This window comes from Mustela putorius, unplaced genomic scaffold (genome assembly GCF_011764305.1).
Source record: "Mustela putorius furo isolate JIRA1106 unplaced genomic scaffold, ASM1176430v1.1 tig00000592_pilon_pilon_pilon, whole genome shotgun sequence".
NCBI lineage: Eukaryota > Metazoa > Chordata > Mammalia > Carnivora > Mustelidae > Mustela > Mustela putorius.
In genome coordinates this window covers 5,248,737-5,275,505 of record NW_025421426.1, presented here as the reverse complement: position 1 = coordinate 5,275,505, position 26,769 = coordinate 5,248,737, and the positions used below count along the sequence as shown (strand labels likewise).

The following is a 26,769-nucleotide window of genomic DNA, read 5'->3' as shown; positions in this document are numbered from 1 at the left end:
TCTTTGGTTAATCCCACCCCCCCCACTACGGAATACTGAACTTCTAAAAACATTGGCTAGGATGCTTGGTTGGCTCAGTCGGTTAAACATCTGGGTTTGGCTGAGGTCATGATCCCAGGGTTTTAGGATAGAGTCCTGCACCAGGCTCCCTGCTCAGCAGGGAACCTGCTTTTCCCTCTGCCTGCCACTCCCCTTGCTTGTGCACGCTCTCTCTCTCTGATAAATAAAATCTTAAAAAAAATAAAGACATTCGTTATCAAACCAATTGCACTTATTCAGTAATCACTCATTTACCTCCCTATTTGGTATTATTTGAAAGTATATAATAATGTGGTCTAATTACGTGCTGATCCATCCACTGACTATACTAAAAGCAAGATCTATAGCAATATATATACTCACTCAATCTTCACGCATCTCTATGAGGTGGGTACTTTTACGGTCCTCATTTTACAAAGGAGGGAACAAAAGCAGAGAGAGGTTAGATAACTTGCTCAAAGTTGCGAGTTAGCTATTTAGTAGAGCTAGAATTTGGACCTCGGCCGCCTGGCTCTTTGAGCCTGAGTCTCCCCTGCAGACTTAGTGAGAATCTTGGCTTCTGTGCCAATGTGCAATGCTACTGAGGACAAGTGATTTTGCTTCTCTGTGCCTCAGTTTCCTCATCTATAAAATGGGAATAATAATCGTGCCTATATTGTAGGGTTGTTGTAGAAATTAAATGAGAACGTGTACTTGGAATGCCAGGCACAGTGCCTGCCACAAGCCGTCAAGGGATGATCTGGGATTCAACCAGTGCCATCAGGCAGCTTCCCTGGGCAGGCTTGAGATGGGAACAATGAAAAAGAGATGATTCGGTTCTCTAGGTCCTCTGACCCCATGGAGCTCACAATCTCTATATAATGTGCCAGGCCCAGAAATGGATGGCTTACCGTAGGAACCACAGAGGAAGGCAACCTGACCAGCCTTTCTCACATGTGCTTGAAGGACCACAGGTATAACAGCTAGAGTTGCTGGTGAAAAATACAGATTCCTGGTATCTGAATCCTTTTAAGGTGCTTCTAGAAATCTGCATTATTTAATACATGAATGTACCACGTAATTTGTGTTCCACTGAGTCCAGTCTGAGCAGGATTTCCTTGCTACTTTGAGAAATATTGAAAATCATTCCAAGACCCCAATCCATTCATTCTTGCAGTGCCCAGGATAGGAGACCTCAAACAGAAACCTTGCGTCTCAGATAAGGACAGTACCCTCGAAAAAGAAAAAGGGGCTGGACATTTGGCCTGAGGAGAAGGCATGCAGCCCTCGGCCCACACTCCAGCTTGCAGCACTGAGGCCGGTCCCGGCGCGGCAGGACAGATCCATAATTCTTCAAGGTCACTCTGTAACTCAACTGGCTGCGTTGAGGCTTGAACCCAAGACCCACCCGGTCTTGCAAACCCACGCTCCGTGGGCGGGGCTCCCAGGGTCGCCCAGGCAACCGGCGTGGGCCACGCCCAAGCCCCGAGTCCCGCGTGGGGAGGAGAGAACGCACGCCGCTTGACGTCTCGCGGGGCTGAGGCCACTTCCCCCAGCACCTCCCCCCGGCTCCGCCCCGCGGAAGTTATTGCCGACACTTTCGAATGTTAATTGGTTCTCTCACGCGGGGGGCGGAGCCTGAGGCAGCGCGGTGCGTACTTCCGGCTGCCGGGTTGACATGAAGAAGCAGCGGCGGCTAGGGCGGCAGTAGCGGCGGGAGTAGAGGCTTGCAGCGGTGCTGAAGAGCCGAGAGCGCGGCGCGGCCTAGAGCGGCAGGCAGTGCACTGGGCCCCGGAGGAGGCGCAGCAGCCGCCCTGGGCCGTCATGGAGATGGAAAAGGAGTTCGAGCAGATCGACAAGGCCGGGAGCTGGGCGGCCATTTACCAGGTGGGGTTAGCGCCCCGGAGCGCGGCAGGCCCCTCGCTTAGGCCGCGTGAACCTTCCCCTCAGACCCCCAGGCCCGGCCCTCCCTCTGGGTCTCGCCCTCCGCCTCGGCCCTGCAGCGTGAGGATTCGATCCGACGGCGGCCGAGGCGGGCCTCCTCTCTCTTTGTCCCCCGGGTGGGCCTGCGTCTCTCCGGGGCCTCTCAAACCCCTTTGATCCCCCACCCACCTTATATCCTCAAGGCCGGAGGCCGCCGGTCGGGGCTCTCAGCGCTAATCCCTCGCACCCTGACCCCGCCCCCCTGCTTATCCACCCTTTGTCCCCTGGGGTTGATGGAACACCCCCACTACTTCCTTTTCTAGACTGGACCACCTCAGACTCTCTTCCTTTGTCTCCCTGGGGGGAAAGGGTTACTCCCCCCCTCCCTCCTTCACATTTCCTCTCCCCTCGTCTCAGTGTGTGTCAAGTCCCAAGGATGACAGCCCTCTCCCCCCTTCCTGTTCATTCATTTCGTGAACATGAATCGGCCTGCCTGTTCCGTGCTGGGCATGGCGCTGGAAGTAGTGTTTGCAGAACAAGACAGACAGGACCCTATGTCTCGCGGAGCTTGGAGTCGAATAGGGCAGTCAAACACATGAGCAAATCATTTCAGATTGGGACAGATGCGGTGAGGAAAACAAAACACCGTAACGGGGTAGAGTCACTGCCTGGAAGGTGGACCGCCTCAAGGGGGGCCAGGGAGGATCTGTCAGAGGAAGAGACTTCTGCTCTCTGTGCTGAATGGGGAGCAGGGGCGAGCCCTGAGATGATCCGACCAAAGTGCCTTTCAGCCAGAAGACCTGCAAAACCCACTCCTCTGGGGACAAAATAGTACCCTTCCGGGCAGGAAACCGGGAAGGTTAACTTTTTTTTTTTTGGCTCTCTCTAAAACAGCTTCTCTCCCCACTGAGCATCTTATCCTTTTTGTCCTGGTTGAGATAATCGAGTCCTCCCAGTCTTCATCTCCTTGTGGGTTACGTGGTTCATAGATTAAAAAAAAAAAAAAAGTTAGGAAGGTAGGGTTTCTCACCAGTCTGCAGCATCAGATTAACAACACGAGAAGGTCTGCTTTCATAAGCAGCTAAATCCTCTAAAGAAAATATGAGCTCCTGATTAAATGTCATTGCGGGGGTTGTGAGGATTAACCAAAACCACGCTCAGTATCTTAAATAGGCGATGGACAGAATAGGGAGATTTTTGTTACTTGTGTGAAGGGAGAATGCATTTTATTCTGTTTTCAGCTTATAGGCTCAAAAGGCAAATTGTGAGATCCATCAGCTGGTAGTATTAAAATCTATTTTGAGCTCCACTTAAAAAGGAAGAAAGCTTTAAGCAGTTCTTTGGTATGCTTGGCTAACAAAAGCCTTTTTTTGGCAGGCCTGGCTTCATGTGGATTTGCATCAAGCTTATTTGACAGGATTCTTACTAGGACTGTAATGGATATTAACTTCTAATAGACTAGTATTTTTAACCACTGTTATCTGTATAACTGTGCTGAATCAATATATGAAATTTGTATTGTCTCACCTCTGAGTTAATTGAATGAATTCCACTAGTAATTTTAAGAATGTGTAGACAGATTTTCTACATCAAATCTAATGCAGTAGAGTCTCAAGTGGCTTTAAATGAAAAAACTGTTGGTTCGAAGTATTGATTAGAATATATCCCATCACGAGTGGAGCTGGCCTCTAGGAAGCACTGGGGAAAATCTTTGGTACTGAAACTAAGTTGGCAACAGCAAATTCATATTATAAAAAGTTCTTGGGGAGGAAAAAAACAGTTCTTGGTTGAATTTTATTTCTTACTGTTTTAGGGCAGAGTGGGGAACCTATCATCCAAGCATTGTTAAAGCCATGTTATGCACGCCCCAGCATGAAGCATGTTGGTTCTCAGTTAATTTCCCTCACCATTCTTATGTGTGGCTACCACATTTGAACGCCAGGAGTTAGCCACACTGCAGTGTGTTGAGATTTTCCCAGCTTCTTGGTGGATTGCATGTTCCTGGAGGTGGTTCCTTTTTATTTTAGAGAATTGTCCACTATAGGCTTTCTCACCTATACCATACAGATACTTTTCTTTTCTAAAATTGAAATCAGAATCTCCTTTCCTTTTGGGGTTTAACAGTAGTTCTTTATTGGGCAACCATGGCATTTTTAAATAGAGTTCAAACGACCTTGAGTCTAAAGTGGCAAATTTCCCAAAGTGTGTGTCAATTTCCCAAAACCATTATTTTTCAAGAATTCAAAGAAATGTGTTCATCATTGGTAGGAAATGGAAGTAAAAAAATTAATATTTTATAGCATGTCACAGTGAGGGCAGCCCTCTACAAAGTCATTTTGACCTTGTGCAGTCTGTTGTGATTTTAAAAATAATAGGTAATTTTGGCTTACAACTTTGTAAGTGAGACTGTGCGGTTATTTCTCACTATACTTCTTTCCTAACTAAAACAAAAAGATGCAAACGCTTGGAAACAATTGGGAGAAGAACAAAGGGTGCATTAGGCTTGAATGCTGAGGAATGTGGTGGCTTAGGAAACAAACGTTCGGGCAAAGATTCTGTGCTAGCCTACTTTGAGAAAGTGAGCATAACTGTGTTTTTAATTGTTAAGCCCATAGATACTAATCAGCATTTAGATATATAAAAAGTCAGCTGTGCTAGCCTATTAGATGGCTTTAAAAGTTGTTTTCTGTCATTTAAGTGATTGTGTGCCTGTTTGGAAAAGTGAAAGTCATACTTAGCGAGCCTGGAGTTTGAGTTGGTCTGGCTGTCCAGAAGAGGGGAGAAATGGCAGACACGGGAAAGGGATTGGTTTTCCAAGGCTGGAATGAAAGAGGAGAGGGCTGGAATGAATGAAAATAGCTAGTGAGCTGCCCTCCGTTTGTAGTTTAAGGTTTGGGTCAGGTGTTTTGCTGTTGGTTTCATCTCCAGTTCTTCGATTCTCTGACACTGTTCACTATTTTTCAGTGTGAATGATGTGATTGTTTCAGATAAAGACGATTGCAACAATAGCTCGTGACTTGAAGTCAAGATTTATTCCATGTTAGAGACAAGCTTTGTAAAGTGGGCTGCTCTTCCAATTGACATTTGTTTTTATAGCTGCTTTCATTATGAAATACGAACAAATGCCTGACTAGGTTAAACCATGCTATAACAGTAGTTCACCCAAATTCCTTGCTGCTGTGTACAGCTTACATTGTTACAGTCCAAGAAGATGAATGTTAAAATTTCGTTGTAATTTTTATATCAGTACCATTCTCTTCAGAGAGAAACTATTTTGTGCAGAGGAAAAAGATCTATACACTATGATTCACTCCACTTAAAAAAAAAAAATGACAAACGGAAATGACATGGAGAGATTGGGAAGTTCTAGTCATTTTGAGTGACCCATTAGATCTAAATGTTCTTGTGTAGCCCTGGTTTGAGTGGACTAAATTTAGGTGTCTGACCACCACTTTGGAAATGGTGGGAAGACCTTGTAATTGGACTCAATGTAACTGGGAGCACTGGTAGAAACAGTGGAGGGGAGGACTTCTTGCTATTAGTATTTCTTTGGCTTCGCTGGCATATCTATAGGTACACTTTGGTACTTTTGGAAGCAGGTAAACTGTATCAGATGGCTCTGAAAAGTCAGCCCGGGGATCACGGTGATGCGGACAACTGTCAGTTGCTGGTGATCTGCCCTTGAGCTCCACAGCTTCCTCACTGCGTTTGCATTTTAGCATGAATGGCTCCCCTAAATTCCATACCTGGTACTGAATAATGTAATTGAGTGTATACTGAATTTCACGATAGAAATACATTTAAAAATGCCCCTATAAGGGTTTTTCAGACTATCAACTGCTGAAATAGTTGTGCCTTTTCTTTTTCTCCCCTGGCCCCCTTTGTGAATTGTCAGTTTTCTGATTTCTATACTGCAGAATGCTTTTGGCAGTTTTTGTCCCACGCCGTGGTTTTATAAAGCAGGTACTTTCTTCTAAACCTTCCTGCCAGCAACAGATGCAAGCTGCTGTCCCTCCCTCGTGTTGACGTGAATTTGTTCATTTTTGTTACTTTGTCAGTTTGTTCATTTGTTGCTTAATTTGTCACCAGACAATACTGACAAATAGGCTGGGCATGTTTCTTCCTACTGCCTGTGTTCTGGGGGGAGCTGGGAAGTCTAGCTAGGCCGTTGTCCAAGACCGTGTAGTTTGGTACCAGTCATTTCAGGTACATGTTTTGACTATCCCTGAGCGCTGAGCATAGTCCTTGATTCCCTCTACCATATTTCATTGATTGGCCATGGCATCCCTTCTACCACCCCACCGGTGTAGGTTCTCAAATTTTGCCCGTGAGACACTTGTCATTTTTCATTTCACACCACAGAAACGAGGGCAGCTGGTAACAAATTAATACGGTCCCTTCACAGTCTCTTCACATCTTCCCCCACCCACCCTGTATATTCTTGACCTTATCCCTAGAATAACTGTCTTAAGAACAGACCTGATCCTGTCACTTGGTCAAACTACTTCTAGTGCTTTTGAAATACCTGTCCGGTCCAAACTCCTTCGTGTGGCAGCCAAGCTGCACCCACCCCTCCCATGCACATTCTATTCTAGCCACACGAGAAGGTGCAGCGTCCTCCAAACTAACTCATGCTTAGCTTTCCCTCTTCTTGGCTTAACACTCTGTCCAGGCTGCCTTTCCCACGGTCTGGCTCACGTCTCCCAGCTCAAATGTGCGCCTCCTTGCTTTGGATTTTGCTCTCTCCCCTGCGTATGTGTTTCCAGACAGCTTCATACCCATCTCATCTAAAACCCTGCTCTTAAAGGCACTGTTTCTGTCAGGGCCTGTGTTCTCTTGAGTCCAAGCTGTTGAGGTCAGCTTTTCCTTCTCTCGTTCATCTTGGTGTCCTCTGCACCTGGCACAAAGTGCCCAAGAAATGTTGGGATTAAATTGGTTGGCAGCTCTCTGCCAGGCTCTGGCAGTATACAGACAAACAAGACCTATTTCCTAGCTCCCATTCTAGGAGGGGAAGGAATGGTAGAAACAATTAGATTAGCCTGCATTAGTACTGGTAGCAGAGGTCACTCTTGGAGAAAATCACATTTTAAGGTATGACCGACTGAAGCAGTTTCATACTGTCTGCTGTGGTGGCTTGGAAGAAAGGATTGAATTCTTACCTAGTGGAAGCTGATACCTCCAGTTCGTTTTATAGGAACTTTACATTTAATAGCAAATTTGTACTTGGACTAAGGCGAACTTAATAGGAGAATTGGAGGTGCTCTCTCTAAGAATTACTTAGTCCTTATCCCTCTTGACTTGCTCTCATGTGCCTTCTAGAAGGGCTTTGCATGTGGTTGTTTTGTGAAATATTTTTGATTATGGAATATAAAATATGATTCTCCATAAAGTAACAACCCTTACAAAGTGTGATTCCCCCCCCCCCCCTCTAAGTATAAATGGTAAAGGCAAATGTTTTTTGGTCTTTGATCAGACCACCCTTCCGGCCAGGAGAGTAGTTGAATCTTTCGCTTTTTTTTTGGTCCCAGCTCTGTCACTAACCATGGTAACTGGGCCCCTTCCTTTCTTCTTCAGTCCCTTCCTTGGTAAAAATGATCCTGGCCTAACTGATCACAGAGTTCACATCAAGTAATAAAGAGTCTTTAATGTACTCACAAAGAGAATCGAATGTTCCTGAAGTCACCCTTGTAAACACTGCAGTGGTTACTCAGTTTTGTAAGGTGTGGGTGTTGGTGAGTACAGTTAGACTTCAAAATGTGTATGAGTTTTGTGAGTATAGTTAACAACTCAAAAGAATTGAGTTTCTTCCCCCCACCCCAAGAAGTACCAAACATTTGTAATAAGTGGGGTTCATTTGATTTAGTAATGTGGGAAAAGGAGTAGCACTGACATATGCAATGTGCTCGCAGTTTTTCTCTAAGTAGCAATTGGGTGGTTTTTCCCGTAAAAGATAGAGGAACTGATTCTTGAGAATTTACGAAAGATTCAACCCCAGCTAGGTACCCAAGAGTAGCTGCCCTTTATGATGTAATTTTAGAAACCTACATCTGGTCTAAACTTCATCTGAATAGTGGGATCGTTTACACAGCTGCCATGTTTGAGAAGAAAGTACCCAAGTCTCCAGCGCTTTAGAAATAGTCGTTGGTAGGAGTGGACTTCACAGTTCACTTGCTGCTGCCCTTTCAGCTAGGCAGCTTGACATAATCACGAGTATCATACTGACAGTTTATAAATTTTGAATGTCTGAAAACTGGAAACAAGACCATTTCACATGGAAGATTTTTTTTTCCCCCCTGAAATAAATAGTCCAAGAAAAGTCTAGTCCCCCATATCCATTGATGGGATGTGATGTGATACGGGTCCCACTGCAGACAAAGTAACAGCGACTAATGACTGATTTTTCATCTTTTAAAAAAAAAATTGTGACATGATTGAATTTGTAGTTCTGAATGCTTGTGATTCTAGTGAAGCAGTATGTTTTCCACATCGCCCAGGGTAATTAGATCGAACTGGTGCTTCAAGAAGTTACTTTTGCCATATGGACTCACAGAGTAAACATGGCTTATTAGCAAAGAGACACTTAAAGTCTATATTTTCCCTGGAAATAAATGTATATGTGTATATATCTTCGTACTCTGAATCTGGTGCAGTGCCCAGAAATTCCAGATCCTAATTGAGGGTTTGCCAGTTGCTGAAGGAAACCTTTGGACCCAGGTGGGCTTGTGTCCTGGGCTCCTTCTCTTTTACTTGCCGAGGCTTTTTCCCAAAGACTGAGTGGGGCATGTTTTCTTTTATAGACGAAGAAGGAGAAAAAAAACCTCGGCTGTGTTTGTGGCTTTTGTGGGCAAGCGACACCGCTTGCAAAGATAAGATGAGCATAGCAAAACTAGGTTTCCAAAATTGTATTTCTTTAAATGTATTAGTGATTGGAGAAGGAAAAAGTGTTCCTGATCCGTTATTCTCATCAAATGTTTTTCCCCTGACCTTTTTTCTTACTTAATGGGCTTCTTATTGGTGTATCTCTTCCCTTTGAGGAATCTCATTTTACAATTGCCACACTAAGTTTCACCGAACAGCTTAGCTAGTTTTTATTCTGATGAGTACTGATTACTCAGAAAATTATACACTATGGCGAATTGCTTACAGGAAAGCGAACATCAAGTAATTATTCCAAATAGTTGGAGTTCTCTTAAGAACAAGAGGTTACTTAAAAATGCCTGTGGATGAAATCACTTCTCAATATAACTTCACTCAAGAGAACAAATAGGCAAGTTGCATTTCACGGAATGTGGTAAAACAACTTCAAATTCCCTTGATGGTTACACATTTGTCACTGTTATATTTATCTCTTTTAGATTTTGTCCTGCTTCATTATTCAAATAGGGCTTACTTTGCTTCTGCACGGGCCAAGGAAAGAAATGCCTTCACTGGGTCATAAATATTTGTGTGGCTCACTTGTGCGGGGAGAGAAGGTGCCTCTAAGAAGATACTTTGTGGTCTTCTTTGGGGGAGGGTATTTTGTTTTGTGTGTCTTTGTTGTTTGGCTTTGTTTGTCCTCCCCATAGGAGTGTATCTTAACGGCATCTTAGAGTTAGGAGAATCTAGGAGCATCGCCATTGTTGTTCTGCCTGACCTGGAGACCAGCTCCCTGTTGCCGGGATCTTTGGGGTCATCCTCCTCTGGGATGGGGTGAGGGAGTGGGTGCGGCAGAATGGGGTAAGGTCAGGAAGTTGCATTAAGCCACATCAGGTTTACAGGCCCAAAGCCACATTCCCGGAGCCGTCCCCTGCACACCCAGTGATTTAGCTACAGTAGGGGAGAGCTGGTCACGTCTTCTGAACAGTCGTTGAGAAGCCACATCCCTGTGATGCTGGGTTTCAGTGGATTTTTTATGCACCCATCATGATACCACTTCTGTCAAAGTATACTAAATAGTCCTTCACATCCCACTAACAGTTTTCTCAGCATGCCCTGCAAATATCAGTGTCGTGACTGGTATTTCATTTCCTCTGTTCTTGTCGCAGCACCCAGGTCCACTGCTTTCCCCCTTAATTTTCTGCCTGCGAGGAAGGATGCTTCTGAGCGTTTGAGTGACGGCAGCGTGGAGCGCCGGAGCCGTTGGCAGGTCCTACCTCACCTTTCCTTAACCACTTGTTTCCATTTTTTGTGAGCTTGTGTTCTCCCCAGAAAACTTACCAAAACATAGTCATTGTGCAGAGAGAATCACTGTAGAAGTTTAACCAACCTAGTTGGGGTTTTTTGTTGTTGTTGTTTGCTTGCTTTTGTTTTGTTGGTTTTTTTTATGGACGTGTATTTGTCAACGGAGCTTCCTCTTGCAACTTGCTCCACCACTTGATGACAGGAAACTTTTGTGTTTCCCAACAGACTTGGTTTGTTGGAAGAAGATGTTGTTTTTGAAAGTAGGAAATAGGGGTGCTGGGGTGGTGGCTCAGTCGGTTAAGCGGCTGCCTTCGGCTCAGGTCATAATTCCAGGGTCCTGGGATCGAGCCCCACGTCGGGCTCTCTGCTCAGCAGAGAGCCTGTTTCTCCCTCTCCCTCTGCCTGCCTCTCTGCCTACTTGTGTTCTGTCTGTCAAATAAAATCTTCAAAAAAAAAAAAAGTAGGAAATAAAAGTTTTTAGGAGATGGAGCCAAGCTTTGGTTAGAAGTAAGAATCCGGTGTGTCCCTAGTTCTCCGGGTGAAATGCAGCTGGAGATGGGTGTGGTCCGTCCCCTAGAATTTCCTATCTTCAGTTTGAGGAGGTGGTTACCATTCTAACCACTTAAGAACTGGTTCGTGCTGTTGTATTGACAGGGCAAAACTTAGCTCTAATGGTTTCCCTCCTGCTTGTCTTCAAATTAATAAATTGTCACTTTTTGGTAATGTTCACACGTCAGGTGTATTTTGGAAAGAAGCAAGGATGCAGCTGAAGTTAAAGGTGTAAATTGGCATCACACCCTTAGTTTTGTAAATGCTTTTAATGTTGATTTTTGTAGGTTGATCATAAGGAAGTGATAAGTGTGTTAGGTTATTTGTGGTTTGAGCTAATTTTAGTCTCCTGTTCACAGCTTGCTTTAATATCCTTTGACATTAAAACATGCTTTCTAGAAAGATTTTGAATGTAGGACACAATCTATATTCTCCACTGGCCTGCATTTCACAAAATACTTTCTCAGTGCCTTGGAAGTTGGACAGTTTGAAGCATAGTAATATTCTTTTAAAATCATTAATTCCTCTGCTTAGTGACATTTCCCCTTTTCTGGTGCGTGAATTAGATCCTTTCATCGAGGTTTGGAACTCTTGCTCCAAGCTGGTGGCTAAAAGGGCACCGTTGATATTCGAGGATTTTTAAAAGAGCGTGATGGACCCTGAGGTGTACTGCTGAAGCGAGGCTCTGGTTGGCTGTGTGTCGGAAACCTTCCCCACCCTGTGCCCACGGTGGATAGGGCCATTTGCTCCTAAGGGCTGGGCCTTAAATCTCTCCCCAGCGCTAGTCAGTTGTACACAGGACAGTTGTGTTTCCAGGCGTTAGTCCCAGGCTGCCCGGCTACCACCCTTAACCATCCAGCCTGAATAGACCTCTCCCCAGGGATTTGTGAGGTCATGGAAAAACACGGCTGGGTCCGGGTTCTCAGTCGGCCTTCGACTGTTGTGGGACCTTGAAAGAGTTACACGCAGGATGTGTAAAATGCGGAGATTAGATGAGATAGCCTTACAGCATGACTCGAAGCTAACTTTCTACAAGTGCACAGTCACACGAGGAGCCAGGAGGATGGGGCAGCTTTTCTGGAAAACGTGGGGCTTTGTGTCCTACTCTTGCTGGACTTGGTAGCTTTATATGTTATGTGATTCCCCCTTACCTAATAGTGAGATGGAGCTTTACATTTCCAAATTAACTCCACTTAAAACTTTAAAAATCGATTATTATGTTCTTAAAAATAATTAACATTGCCCAGTGAGGGTGTAAATCCACTTGTTTCGTAAAATAACTACGTACCATTGATGAGTGCTGTTTCCTTAGAAGCTCTCCTTAGAAATCCTTTTTATGTCTAAAAAGGATTATTGGGTTTTGTAATTGGACTAATACCTCCTGCTCAAGGGAGAAGTGCATGGTCTGACCCACGTTCTACCCTCATTTGTAATAGAGCACAGTAAACAGAGAACATTGATCGAATCTCTTCTGTGCTCGACGCACTGCGCAAAGTGCTTTACACGCCCTGCCATATAGTGTGCACCGTAAATTGGTCTTTGACAGCAGGCAGTGTTTTAGGAGGACAATTAGGTATCAGAGCCTTGATGTTCTCTGCTCAGATTGCCCGTGTCCGCAGTCCAGCCTGATAACAGCACTGTGGTCACGCCCACGCCGGTGCTCGGCCGCAGAGAGACAAGGAATTGTGCGAGGTCTCCTGGTTTGTTATGACATAGAAGAGATAGTTTGTAGTTTTAGACCTTGACTCAGTTTTCTGTCCTCTTTTCCTAGATGTCAGACTGGCCACCCACAGTCCTGTTTTGGTTGGTCCACACAGTGTTTTCATTTGTTTGTTTGTTTTTTTAGAAGGAGTTTAAATTTTTGTCATTGTTTCTAAATCAGGAGAAGTTACATACAAACCTGGATTTCTGGTATTCTCTTGAAAAATCTGAAGACTACCCTGTCTGAGCCTACCTTGGCCGTGGTCTGCTAGGGCCCCCCCCCCTGCTGGACACACACGTGTGTGTGCTTCAGTTTAGCACAGCTCCACGGCAGGTCACGCCACCCTCCCTTACACGAACCGCCCAGCTTTTGGATGTTCTTGAGTTTGCAGCTTCTAGTCCAAGTTGGGTTTTTCCTTGGCATTTGATATCAGTATTAGAATTAAGATGATTTAAAAAAAAGATGTTTAGCCTTGCTAAGTAGCTGGTACACTGTCATTAGGGAAGATCAAAGCAAGGGAAGACTAGCCAGAGGCAAATTTGGTGGCTAGTCGGAAAATGCCGAGGAGAAAGCCCTTGATGTTAACATCCAGGATGAAATCTTGAACCAGGTGCTTCTTCTGGCCCTTCCCCTTCCCCTCTTCATGGTTAGCCCCTCCTACTATTTTGAGGAAGTTGGAAGCTGCCACCATTTTTTTCCACCTTGGGCGACTGAGTGTAAGGGTATTTTTGTCCCATGTTCAGCTATTTCCGCGAACTGCTTTTGATGACCAACATGGAAATTAAATTGGGACTTGATAAAAAGAATGAGTTGCACAAATACGCTTGCATTGAGAAACCGAAGAAGTAGTGTTTTTAATGACTTGGTTAGGGATGAGACCATTTGTCACAGGTCTGAACTCCTGATTATATGGCTTCTCTACCTTATTCTGTCCAGGAATGAAATAAATGGTAGCCATGATACAAGTAAAATAAATACGCAGGTTATAGAGAATGTGTGTTGTTAAGGTCTCTATCCTTGTTCAGGAGCAGAAGGACGTGTGATATTGTAGGTCATTTTTTTTCTTTGATCCTTCTTGAGCATCTGTTATTCCACAGAGATAATGTTGTATATGACAAATTAGAACAAACAGGGAAGATTCTTTACCATTATTAAACAGTCAAGGTCTTTGTTCTAAGTTTTGTACCTTTCCCCCCAAAGCAGAATCCCAAAAGGGGATCCCCAAACCAGTTCAGTATTTTAGTACCCCTACATCATGTGACAGGATGGCATTAGCCATTTTATACTTTTTTGTATATATGGAATGAAAACCTAAAGAACAATTTCTCCATGAAATTTTTAATCCACCTCATTTCCTCTCTGTTTTAGATTGTAAGCTTCTTGCAGGCAGGGTCCATTCATTCAGTCACTCAGCAAATACATGAACAGCTTCTGGGTGCTAGGGCCTCACTAGACAGTGAGGATAGTGGTTAACAAGACACACTTGGTCCTCGCCCTTGGCGGCTTTATAGTCCGGCCAGCAAAGGGGCTGAATAGAGATGGTCTCAGTTCAGAGTGATAAAAACTCTCACAGGCCTAGGCCCAGGGCACACTTGAGAGCAGGAAAAACAGATGGAGGAGCTGTCAGGTAAGGAAGGACAATCTATAAAAGTAATGTCTAAGTGGGGATCCCACAAGCAAGCAGGAGCAAGCCCTGTATGTTCTCCAGACCCCGAATCTGGGTTCCTTCTTACCCTTCATATTAAGTGTTAACATTACCTGCGTTTGAGAACATGGAAACGTATGTAACTTCCTTTCTCTTCGATTTTAACCCTTCTTCCATCCCTAGCACACATTTCTTGTGCATTTTATGCCCTCCCACATGTAGTTCCTTTCTCCCTTTGTTTCCTGTGCCATTATTTCTTACCTTGACTGCACTAATAGCCTCTGAACCCTTCTGATAGGATGGCATAATGGAGGTCACATCATGGCATTGACCGCGTGCCACCGTGCACTGACTTATCTGTGTAGGTGTCTTCCTCAGGAGGAGGTTGGTGTGCCGTCAGCTTGCAGCCAGGGCGCACCAGCCACAGTGAGCTGCACTTAGCTGGCAAGTCAGTGCGGTACTGACTGCCGTGATCAGTGACTTGGCTGTAGATTTTATGCAGTCTCCTCAGTCTGTACAACTAGCAGAATTATTATATATTTTAATAGGCAAAATAAAGATTCTTTATAAGAATCTTTAAGTATAAGCCTGACTTGTTATGAATAAATTGAAATTACGTGGTTAGACCCCTGATTTGCAGCTGACACTATGAGATTAAAGGTCTCAGTTATTCATTGTGGATTTTAAAGGATATTTTTAATGATGTTGGCTGGCTTATCCCATTATGTGGTCTGTTTATTAGCAGCTTTTGGTACACAGATGGCTTTGTTTGAGTGATTCTTTCAAGTCAAGTACCTTATAAAATAACTTAAATTTGCTGATAATTATCCTACTTTTAAATGGCTGAGTAATAGGCTTTAATTTTTAGGCATTTAAACACTTTGGATATGATTACAAATTCTGAGACTACAGTCGCTTATGTTTAGACACAGAAATGTTCATCTTGAGAAATTCTGAAGGATTTACCGGTTACTGCCTGTTTCTCATTCACATGCTTACTGTGCTCCTTGCTGTGTAGAAGTGGTCAGAATTGGTATCATTATGGTGTTGTGAGTCCTCTTCCCTTTTCTCTTCTAATTCTAGCTGTGAAGATTATGTGCAGAAGTCCTGCATGTGGTAAAAAAAAAAAAAAGTCATTGATCACTAATTAAAGATCTGAAAAGGAGAGTTTTCTTTACTAAGGGATGACTAAGTACAAAAAAAGGCATTTTGACTGTTTCTTCTTTAATGGTGAGCGGGATGATTAAGTGAGTGTGTGTGTTTTCTGGTTTTATTTTGAAATCATATCCATGTCTGTAGAACATAGCAGAAGTAGATGTGTGGGGCAGAAAAAGAATGGTTCACAAGCCTCTCAACGGAATCACTAAAACATAGCCATTAAATGGCCAAAATATTGCAGGGTGTGGTAGGGGAAGCAACCATTTTTAAGGTGGAAGTGAATAAGAAATATTATAAAAAGGAATTCTTTATAGAAGTCCAGACTCTGGATAAGACTCCTGGTGCATTGATTATCCTTTGTCTTTAGATTTGCTAAGGAAAGTAAAAACACTTGGGGTTGGAGGGGAGGGGGGGGTGTATCTTAATCTTAGGAGTTGGTTAAGATTTCCTCCTAGTCAATAAATTGCCATAGTGGGGAAGCGTTTAAGTTCTTGCCCCACCCCCATCCCTGCCTCCTCCTCTTAATTTACCTGACTCACAGTGGGTCTTCTGTTCCAAGGCTGCTGTCACCCCTGGGCCATGTCACTGTTCATGTGGGCAGTCCACCCAGCATGCCCACCTCATCCCTGGAAACCGCATGTCCCTCTCTCTTCGCTGCCTCCCTCCCGTGGGCAAGGCCGGGTCCTCGGGATCTTCTCTCCCTGACACACATCCTCACACTCAGACCCTGTGCTCTGCGGTCCCGGCCTCCTGTGCTTCCACACTCCCTCACTCAGTTACTTCCCCATCTCTGGCTTTTGTCCTGATCCAGATTTCCAGCTGCTCCTTTCCCAGCCCCAGGTCCTCTCTCCCCTTCTTCCACAGTGGTCAGGACGGGAAATGCTGTCTCTCCGACGATCCTAGCCTTTTTGCCCATCTGCTTGCTATCAGCATCCATGACCTGCTCCAGCCCCGGACCAGCCTTTCTCTCCCTGCGCTCAGGCTCCTAAATGCTAGGGGAAGAAAATCTTCCTGGTGGAGAAAATCAGCCAGTTTTGCCACTTGAGCTGCTAGAAATCCAGTCTTCAGCCTAGATCTGTCTCCCCCAACCTCTGGCTGTCAGGTCTGAAACTCCGCTGCCATCCTTCCCGCCTCTTTTCTCTGACAGGGAGAAGGGGCCCTTCGTTCCTGTCTGAGGCAGCCCTTAGGTGCTGTCTTGACACTGTCCCATCTCACCTGTTGAAGGCATCTTGCCCTAAAAGGTTAGTGACCTTTTAGGCATGTGTCCCTAACCCTCCCTCTCTGTTGTCCTCCTACTTGAGCCATTTAAACTCAGGCTTCCTCCAGCTGTGACTCTCCCTCCAGCCACTGCTCTTTAGTTTCCTTCTCCAGTCGAAGTGTTCGAAATAAATAGGTCACTATGTCCATTGTTCACCTTCCAGTCACTTTGACTCAAGGAAGTTAGGTTCCACCCTCCCGAGCCACACGGTAACTCCCGAGAATGTCACTGCTGGCTTCCTTGTCGCTACTCCAGGGGATTCTTTGCATTCTTACCGTGGTACCGTTTAACATGGCTGACCTTCGTTTGCTTCTTCACTTTTCTCTAGCCTCTGTTTTCCATTACTTGCTCTTATTATTTCCTTTTTCTTTTTATAGCTTCCGTTTCTCTAGCTCATCCTTGCTCTCCCTTTTGGGCTTCTTCTCTGATCCTCTACTGGGGACGTTCGTCAGGGGTCCCCCCGCACTGCTCCTTTTCATCTGACTCTTTGTTTCTTCCGGGGCTGTCTCAGCTCCTCACTCAGGAAGTAGTCATGGCCCTTGAATGCAGAGCATGCGCGGGCACATTCTCGCAGTCTGGTGCAGCCTTCAAAACACTTTTAGTTCCTGAAATGGCAATGTTCTCTGTCTCTCCCAGAGCCTTTACGTGTACTGTTTCCTCTGCCTAGAACATTCTACCTTGCTACTTCTAGTTCTTCCTTTCAGTCACATCTTTCCCTAGATCCAAGTTAGGTACCTCTTTCCCTAGATCCACTCCCCTTTCCCCAGATCCAAGTTAGGTACCTCTTCTAGGTCCTCCCATGACCCCCGTATTTCCCTTCTCGTAGCATGTTGTGTGGCTGTGCTGTAGTCCTATCCACTGTCCTTTAGTTGCCTGTTCACTGACAAATTTCCAAGTCACCTGTCAAGTCTTAAAAATGAGTCGGGACTGCTTTTGTCTGAGTCGTTTGTATCTCTTAGTACCCCTCATTGTACCTGGCATATGGAAGGTGCCCAGTAAGCTGTTCCTGAACAAGTGGATGAGCTGTGCTATTCAGAACGTTCACAAATTGGGGTGGCTAGGTGGCTTAGTTGGTTGAGCGTCCGGCTCTTGACTTTAGCACAGGTCACGATCTCAGGGTTGTGAGATGAAGCCCTGTGTAGAGCTCCACTCAGAGATCCTGTCTCTCCCTGGGCACTCCCCTCCCCCCAAAATGTTCATGAACTGTTTGATAAGGAGGATCGAGTTTATAATATTGTGGAGACCATGTGTTACTAACCCACCATCGATTCAGCACACACTTTGTTTTCTTTGTTTTGTTTTTGTTGCTTTTTATTATTTTTTTGTGTCTGACATACCCTCCCTCCCCCAGTGACATTAGAAGTCTGAGGGACAACCATGTGTAATTCTGGGTGTCTCCCTCAGAGTGCCTTGTGTATCCTCGGATTTCATTTCAGTGGGCCTAAACCCAGATATATTCATGCATACACATAAACAGATCCCACACCTAATGGAACAGAGTCTCATCTGTGGTCTGTCCTTGCCTTCCTCAGCTGGCCCGGCCTCTGTGCCATGCGCAGACCATGCCAGTCTGGAGGGGCAGTTTCCCTGTGGCTTATTAGCTGTTGTGTTCCAGCACGCTGGCCAAGTATGAGAGACAGCCACGGTATGAAAGTCTCCCTCGCTCAGACTTCATAGGTTTGGTAGCCGGGACTGACCAACGCTGACAGGAAACAGAGGCATTTATTAAAAGCAGAGAGTTGTCAACTTGCAGGAAGCAAAGCTCTTGTTAGCATATGATTTTGTGGTTGGTTTGGTGCAACTCTGTAAAGAACAGAACTAGGCAGGAATGGGGGCTATGTGCTTGGGTCTCTAAAGTTAGAGCCTTTTTCCTAAGTAAATTGCCTTTAGAGTTTCATTTGTTTGGAATTTCCTGAGATTTGGATCTTGCCAGAAAGTTCAGAGCAAAAAAAAAAAAATTGGGGGCAGGTGAAGCATTTGCATCTGAAACGAAGTCACTGTTTTTGTTTTTTACTTTTTCTTAACATATGATCGTTGGTTCAGCCCTGAAGATTATTCCATTATTTGTGGATCTTAACCTTTCTCTCATCTTCTGGATCTTACGAAACAGGCGGTTTTGTTTGAGTGGAGAAGAGGAGGAGAGGAATAAAAATAAACGCCAAAGCCTTGTCTCTTGCCTGGGCAAGCTCGGCTTTATGGCTTGGAGCGGAATGACACATCTAGTCTGGTGAAGAAGGGATACTTAAGGTTGGCTTGGCTTCTTCTTGTATTTGATTGTTTTTTTTTTTTTGGAAGGTCTTTCTTTTAAACTGGAATTTTTACGAGAACGTAACCAAATTTAGAATAGAAGCACTTAGTTTTGCGATTTGCTGAGCACCTATTTTAAAACTGTTCTGGTAAACAGCTTGGGGCGAAGATTGTTTTCAAGTGAATTGAGACCCCTCTCGTGACCCCTCTGACCCAAAGGGAGTCCTGCTCTTCCTGGTCCAGCGGCCTTTCCTCCAGATGTGTTACTTTCCTGGAGCCCCAGGATTGCCTTTCATCAGAGTAACGGAGTCTAAACGGAATAGAGATTTCTTCTTAGATTATAGCACTTGCTTGCCTTCATTCTGCTTATGTCCATGAGAGCAGCAGATCTGACTCCTCTGTGTTATTTACTGAGCTTGTTTTGTTTTGTTTTGTTTTAAGTAATTCTCTACACCCAGCATGGGGCTTAACCCTGAGATCTGGAGTCCCATGGTCTACCGACCGAGCCAGCCAGGCACCCCTATTTACCGAGATTTTTTAAAACCTAAAAATGCCTGTAAACAAGGTTGAAGGGTCAGAGGTAGAACAGTTAAGAACAGAGTAGAAATAGCTTTAAAGACGGGGTTGTTGGCAGGAGTCTTATAAAACGTGTTGAAGGTTGTGTGGGAAGCAATAAGCATTTGTGTTCCAGTGTGTTGGGTTTAAGCAAACTTATTCGGTCCCCATGTTGCAGGCTGTGTGTCATTGAGTCCCCACCCACAGGCGCACTCTTTGTCCTGTTTTCTCCCTTCTTTGCTTCCCCCACCCCCACCGCAACCACCACTAGCAATTACCGGCATGTTGGATCTTGAGGCTGCTTCCCTATAAGGATACGGGGCATGTGGTGTTGGCTATAGACATGGTAACCAAGTTCTGTGGGTTCTCTCCCGTGTACCTCGTGATGTTTGACTGCCTGCAGACCAGCAGTAAACTGTCTGTTCTGCTGTCTGGTCCATCTGTTGTTGCTCGCTGCCTCTGCATTGAGGGTGCACGGATGGCCTGCCTGTGCCAAGTGGGGAGCATGGACGAGAGAAGCAAGCCCAGGCTGAAGCAGGTTGGGAAGGGTTAATAAACAGCCGGAAAGCTACCACAGTATGTCCGTAGAGTAGAGCAGGGTCAGTGTATGGCAAAATTTTGTGTTGGTGAGTTTTTATTATTTTTTTTTATTATTACTATCTCCATAGAGCCCTTCGTAAATCGACATGCCTGGGTAAAAGCCGTGGCTAATGGTCTGTGTCATGGAGTACCTCAAAATTTATTCCCATCCACAGCAGCCCCTTAAATCCTATTTGGGTCAGCTCACAGGAATTCTGTTCAGATGGATGTTTCTGGCTGGCATAGAGTCAAAATGGTCACCAAGCATGAAAGTACAGGCATTCCCTAATACACAAATGTGTCTGCTTCAAAAGTTTGAAAGTTGGTTGTCTGGGACTTGGAACAGTTTTCTATAGAATCAGTGTTATAAATAGTGATTAGGTTCCAAGCTCACCTGTGGAAACTTTTTCATCTGCAGTACACCTGAAATATTCCCATTAATATAACAGGTACTTCCCCATAGAATTAGTGTATGTGATAGTGATTAGTAGTGCACATAATAGTGATTTTACAAATAAGAACCGTTCCGGAGTCCATCTTGGGGGTAATACGTATGTGGTTACATGCGGGGAAGGTGGGTGTGGGTATGGGTTAATGTCTCCGCTTCCCATGCTACACTGGCACTCTATGTGATTTTGCTCCTCACTTCTGTGTAGTATGGATGCCTGTGGATTTTGGAGGCAGGCTGGAGTTAAGGATGCGGGGGGAAGAGAAGAACTGAGAAGAACACAGTTAGGCCAGAGTTTCTGGGGCTGGAGAGCGATGACAGCTCCTAAGGACTCTTCTGGGGCCTGGCTCTCTCTTTTCCTTACCCTCTTTTTGTTTTCCTCTGGGGTCCCCAGGCATTGGCATTGGCCTATTTTTTTCCTTGGTTACCATTTTGTTGCTTCTGAGCAGGGGCTTGTCTCCGTTCTATAACCAAATACCCTATCTGTCCTGCTTTGGGAAGAAATATATACTCTTTTTGAGGTTTTCTAAATTAAATGTTGCGGCAGAGTTATCCCATGTTATTTTTGCTGTGAGAAATTATAGAATCCCAGATGACTACACTTTATAAACCAAATGAATTTCAATCTCCTTCTCCTCTTTTATACATCCCATTGCAGAAAATAACAGCTTTTATAATGAATGTTGCCTCCCTTGGTTTTAGTTCTGATTTTGTTTTCAGAGAAGACCTTTCTGCGATAGTCCATGATGTGATGCAGTGCACTTCCTACTCACCCGCTCTAGAACTGTCCTCTGCAGTGTTGTAGAGTCCAAGATGTCTTCTGCCAGGAGAGAGGCTAAACCTTGGGATCAGTCTTGACTATGGTCTCTTACAGCTTGACTCCTGTTTCACATGGTACAAAGATAGTCTTTCTTTTTGGGCAAGGACTGGCAACACCAGGCAATATAGCAGGCAGGACCTGGGAGGGCTGAATGGCGCAGCAGGGCCTGGCCCTGGCAGTGTTGTGGGAAAGCGTCTGCCTGTGGTCCAGGTCTCTCCTCTCCTGCGGATATTAACATCCCTCTCCCTGAACACATAGACAACTCAACCTGTATCTGATTTTTGTCCTCCACTAAACACTACCAAAATGCTCGGACATTGGGCTGTTAGCTGATGTAGATAACAGGGCTGAGCCCTCCCCTCTAGCAGCTCGCACACTTTCGAACTGGCTTGTGGAGACCATAGAGCTGAAGGTTCTCGGCCCATTCATACCCAGCTTTTTGTCCCTGACTAAATGGCTCTGTTTCCCTTCTGAGCAGAAAGGGACACTGTAATGCACACCTGGAAAGGAGGGTTTGATGCACTGCTTCTAAAAGGTACTGCTTCTGAAAGGTTCCATCTGGCAACATTATAATCAAGAAGATGGGTCAGGTGGAGCTGAAGGAGGAATGTGGGGGCTCTCCCGAACTACAGATGGTTCCACAAGTACATTCTGGCATAGTGTGGTGAAAGTTTCTGGCATTTTTTCTCCCTTAATCAAGGGCACAGAAGAGGGTGGGGGGGGGGGTGGGGAGGTTGTCTGGTCATAGATGCTGTTACAAACAATGGGTCTTGCTTTTTAGCAAATCTTACCCAAATGAGACTTTAGATTTTTCTCTCTGTAATTTCCTAGCATTTCTTCTGAAAAATATATAATTATTTTTGCCACAAAATCACTCAAGCACTTGTCTTTTTTTTTTTTAACCTGTGCAAATATGCTACATTCTTTTAAAATGGGATCAGCAGTGGGATACCCAAAAGATTTTATGTATTTTCTAATACATTCTTTTTATATTAAATAGGTTTCTGTAGATTTTCGTATGCTTTTTGAGGTTTGTTCTGTGATGTAGACCACTGCTTTATAGCTTGATTTTTTTTTTTTTTAAACCACTAAGAATTTTTTTCTGCTTTGAGAAGTCCATTGCGTGATTATAAAATCAGGGGATACTTATATTTACCTATCTGTCTGTGGTGGCACTAACTCAAAATCTAATCTTCAACTCTCTGATTTACCCTTACATCCAGCTGATGGCCAAGTCCTCCACCTTCATTCTTGGCTGTATGTCTGAACTGCTTCCCCTTCCTCCTGATCTGTTTCCTTTAGGGCATCCAGGCCCTAGGCCCTCCTGGTCTCTGGCCTTTTACAGTTGCCTTCAGCTGTTTTGCTCTCTTGGCCCTGGTCCACCCGAGGAATCCTCTGCCTAGGGGGAAATCAGGATTTGGTTACTGAAAGAAAGCCACTAGAAAGAACATCTGTCAGCTTCTGAGAGGCCAAATAGTGTTTTTTTGCAGCATGCTTTCCCTTTTTAATATTTAGTATTTTATATGATGTAACTTTTGTTTTTATTATTTTTTAAATATTTATTATATTTTTATTATATTTATTTTATTCTTTATATATACGTGTGTGTGAGTATGTATATTTATTTCCTTCTTAGCTGGCATGTGAACCCTCTGAGAATATGCGATCGTGTATTTCACATCTTCGTGTTCTCAGTACCTAAAGTACCACAGTGTCTGGCCCAGCATTGCCTTGTGGACTTGCACACACTGAACCTTCCTTAGCTAAACAGGACATAGTGTTATCCTCCCTGCCCCCCACCCCAAACCGAAGACGTTCCTTTGAATACCACATTGTCCTGGCGGACCGCACCTTGATACCTCCTGTAGGAGAAGGGAGGCTGCGGTTGAAAGAGAAACAAGGGGTTAAGATCTGGGCTTTAAAATATCTGCGGCTTCTATGCTGGCCATTGAGGGTGTTTTTTCCAAAGTTAATCTTAATTGCATGTGGTTTTGCTTCTTGCTAACTATAGAATTTAGTTGCTGTGTAGGATTGGATACTTCTGTAAATCCTTTAGAAATGTTTGTGGAATGAAATGAACCATATGAAGGACTCAGCACTTAAGTAATCTACCTAACAGTTCGTCTTGAACAGGAGAGTCCTCTAATTTTCCCTATAAACCATTATGACGCTCATCTATAAATCCATGTAAGTCATGCTGGCACGTAACTCATCACAAGTTTATTGGGCACCTGCAGGTGCCAGGCAGTGTGCTAGGCACTGACAAGGACAGGAGTGATGGGGAACATAGACCTGTGGTCTTGTTCATGGTCCTAGGGAGGAGAGAGCTGAAGCCATCACACAAATGATTAATCTTGTTGTGGAAGTGCTATGAAGGACACTTAAGGGTGCCAGGAGGGTGTTGAAGGTTGGACTTCAAGCTGGTTGCAAGGGGTCACTGAATGGGTAAGCGAGGCCTGAAGGAGCGGGTGGGCGAGCCTCTCTGTTAGAAATAGCTTAGCCTTTTCCGGAATAGGGAAGGCATGCCAGAGTGGCCAGAGTACTGGTCTCTAGTGTATGTCACCTTTTTTTTTTTTTTTTTTAAAGATAGGGCTTCTTCTTCTTTTTTTTTTTTTAATTTTTTCTATGAATTTTTCTAATTATTATTTTTTTAAAGATTTATTTATTTGACAGAGAGAGATGACAAGCAGGCAGAGAGGCAGGCAGAGAGAGAGGAGGAAGCAGGCTCCCTGCTGAGCAGACAGCCTGATGCGGGACTCGATCCCAGGACCCTGAGATCATGATCTGAGCGGAAGGCAGTGGCTTAACCCACTGAGCCACCCAGGCGCCCCTGTATGTCACCTTTTGAGAGAATGACTCCTGGAAGTTTATTTATTGCTAGAAAGTAGTACTTCCCCTTTGATTATACAAATTTCATTTTATTTTATCTTATTTATTTTTGTTTTAAAAGATTTTACTTATTTATTATACAGACAGAGATCACAAGTAGGCAGAGAGGCAGGCAGAGAGAGAGGAGGAAGCAGGCTCCCCAATGAGCAGAGAGCCCAATGCGGGGCTTGATCCCAGGACCCTGGGGTCACGACCTGAGCTGAAGGCAGAGGCTTTAACCCACTGAGCCACCCAGGCGCCTCAATTATACAGATTTTAAAAATTAAGGATTTGTTTTATAGTAGAATTCTGTGATTTGTTGAACTGTCCTGTATTTACTTTCCTCCTATTACTTGAGATTTTATAAAATATTTTTTAAATGTCCAAAGTCTTGATTATGTCCTTTCAACCTTGTTAAGAAACCTTTATAATTCTAATTGATACTGTATTTCATTGTAAAGTAAAAACAAAGAATAAAAATTTGCTCTATCCCTGTCACTGTGTAAGTACTACAAATATTTTGTCTGTATTCTGCAGATTAAGATTTTAATTTTTTTTAAAGATTTATTTTAGAGAGAGAGCCATGAAAGCGCAAGCGAAAGTGTGAGCATGGGAGGGAGGGGCAGAATTCCAAATCAGGTCCCCTCTGAACACGGAGCCTGACGCAGGGCTCAGTCTCAAGGCCCTGAAATCATGACCTGAGCTGAAATCAAGAGTTGGATGCTCAACCAGCTTAGCTACCCAGGTGCCCCTAAAATTTTATTTTTTTAAAGGTTTTATTTATTTAGAGAGAGAAAGTGTGCATGAGTTGGGGAGCGGGGCAGAGGAAGAGGGAGAAGCAGATTCCCTGCTGAGCAGGGAACCCGTTGCAGGACTAGATTCCAGGACCCTGAGATCATGACCTGAACCAAAGGCAGACACTTACCCGACTGAGCCATCAATGTGCTCTTCTGATATTTTATTTTTAAGAGATCTCTACATCCATCGTGGGGCTGGAATTTATAACCCTGAGGTGAAGAGTCACATGTTCTACTAACTCAGCCAGCCATGCACTCTTGTCAATTATATTTTTAATTGAAATTTTTATGGAGATAATTATAGATTCATATGCAGCTGCCAACGAGAGGTAATACAGAAATCCATTGTACACTTTGTCCATTACCCCCCATGGTAACATTATGCAAAACTAGTACAGTATCACAACCAGGAGAGTGACATGGATAGAATTTGCCCATCTTATTCAGATTTCGGTTTTACTTGTATTCATTTGTATTATTTGTTTTCCATAGACCCTTGTATCAGTAATGCTATTTTTGATGCTTTAATTATAGGGTGTTGTTTTTTTTTTTTAAATCTGCCTATAAGAAGCATCCCTTCCCCTAATCATATATCCCTGGCATGCCCTCTGTGTTTTCTCTGAAGCTGTTTAAAAAACAGCTGCCTACACGAAAAGAAGTAGATTGAAAACAAATTGTCAGTCTGAACGTACTTTACCAGTATTGTGGTTGTTTACAGATTGTTTAGCTAGTTCAGCCAGACTAGCTGGCTAGTTTGGCTGCTGAAAGATACTGTGGATGGTTTCTAACCAAGAGAGAACCATTTAGTGTCATTCAGAATGGACCGAAGTATTAACTGTCGGAAAAAGACCTGACAGTGATAAAAATGTCTAGTTGCTTGTGATTTTAAAAAAGCAGAGTAAGTAGAAGAGTTAAACATCCAGGGAAAGTATCAGTAACAAAGGAGGCTTTTTGAGACCTTCGCTCTTACTCTTGAATGAACATTCTCAGGTGGTAACAGATCATGCGGCCGTCGATGACTGCTCCTCTGTGGGACAAATAACCAGAAAGATACGCACCACTCCAGTGGATACACACATGGGCAGTTGGTTGTCAGCGGTCATAGGATTTTCATATGTGATCTGGTTTTCAGTGTTGCTTGGATTTTTCTCAATGAGAATTTTTCATTTGGGGTGTATAAAAAGGAAAGAAACAGTAGATGCATGAAAAGGATGTTGTTTTAGAGTGACTGAGTTCCAAAATCATGAAGCGGGCGGAGGGAAGCAGGATGGTTGATGCTGCTTGCCTGGTTGCATGCCTCCAGAGCACATCAGAGCACCACAGAGCAGATAGTGGGCTGGAGAAAAATTAAAAGCAGAAGTATCTGCCAAGGGACTTTATCCAAGCAAATGGAAAAGGCCCAAAGAGAGAAACTGGTTAGGTACGATTGTGAGGTTAGAGTTTGGGCAGTGGAGAAGGCAGGGAGCTCTTTCTGTCCAGAATAGCATCTCTCTGGGGAGGTTAGACGCTCCCTGGTTTAAAAAAAAAAAAAAAAAAATTTACTGTGGAGTTCTAACTGGCCTTACTTAGCAGTTCTCAACAATTAAAATGTGGTAACATAAGAATAGAAGGAACCTACTTAAATAGAATTTATATCTCGAACTTAACTGGTAAAATGCTGAAGTGGTTTTTAACTTAAACCAGCTTTCATTGACCATTATTGTGGAGGTTCTAGGTAAAGTAATAAGAAAAGTAGATCATTGCTAAAGTACCGGTAGATGCAGATATAGTGTATTTGCTAACGCAATTGATAGACTCCTAGAAAACGCGGTTTAAAAAAAAAAAAAAACCCTGAGTAAATGAAGGCTGGTTAGATGGCTGGATTACGAGATTATATTATAGGATAATGTGTCTAGTGTGAGCCCGTCTGTAAAAACAAGCAGTAAGAATTCATGATTTATGTTTGCGTATGTTTGGAGAAGATTTGGGAGAGTAGACACTGACTAGACTGTTTACCTTGGTTAAGTTGTTTTTATTGCATCTTTGTATTCTCTACTTGGGAC

The 26,769-nt window shown here is 44.0% G+C and overlaps 1 protein-coding gene across 4 annotated transcripts in view; it reads left to right on the top strand.

Annotated features, from left to right (window-relative positions):
• Positions 1–1,682: 1,682 nt before the first annotated feature.
• Positions 1,683–26,769, top strand: part of PTPN1 (protein tyrosine phosphatase non-receptor type 1) — a 75,368-nt gene continuing 50,281 nt past the window's right edge. The window contains exons 1-2 of one of the 4 annotated variants that reach the window (XM_013053182.2): positions 1,763–1,905; positions 9,966–10,066. Coding sequence is in view for 3 of the 4 variants with exons in the window: in XM_045082094.1 (XP_044938029.1) it covers positions 1,843–1,905 (63 nt within the window). In the remaining variant the exon portion in view is untranslated. Of the gene's footprint in view, positions 1,906–9,965; positions 10,067–26,769 lie in introns of all 4 variants that reach the window. The other 3 variants (XM_045082094.1, XM_013053181.2, XM_045082095.1) reach the window with 3 other exon arrangements.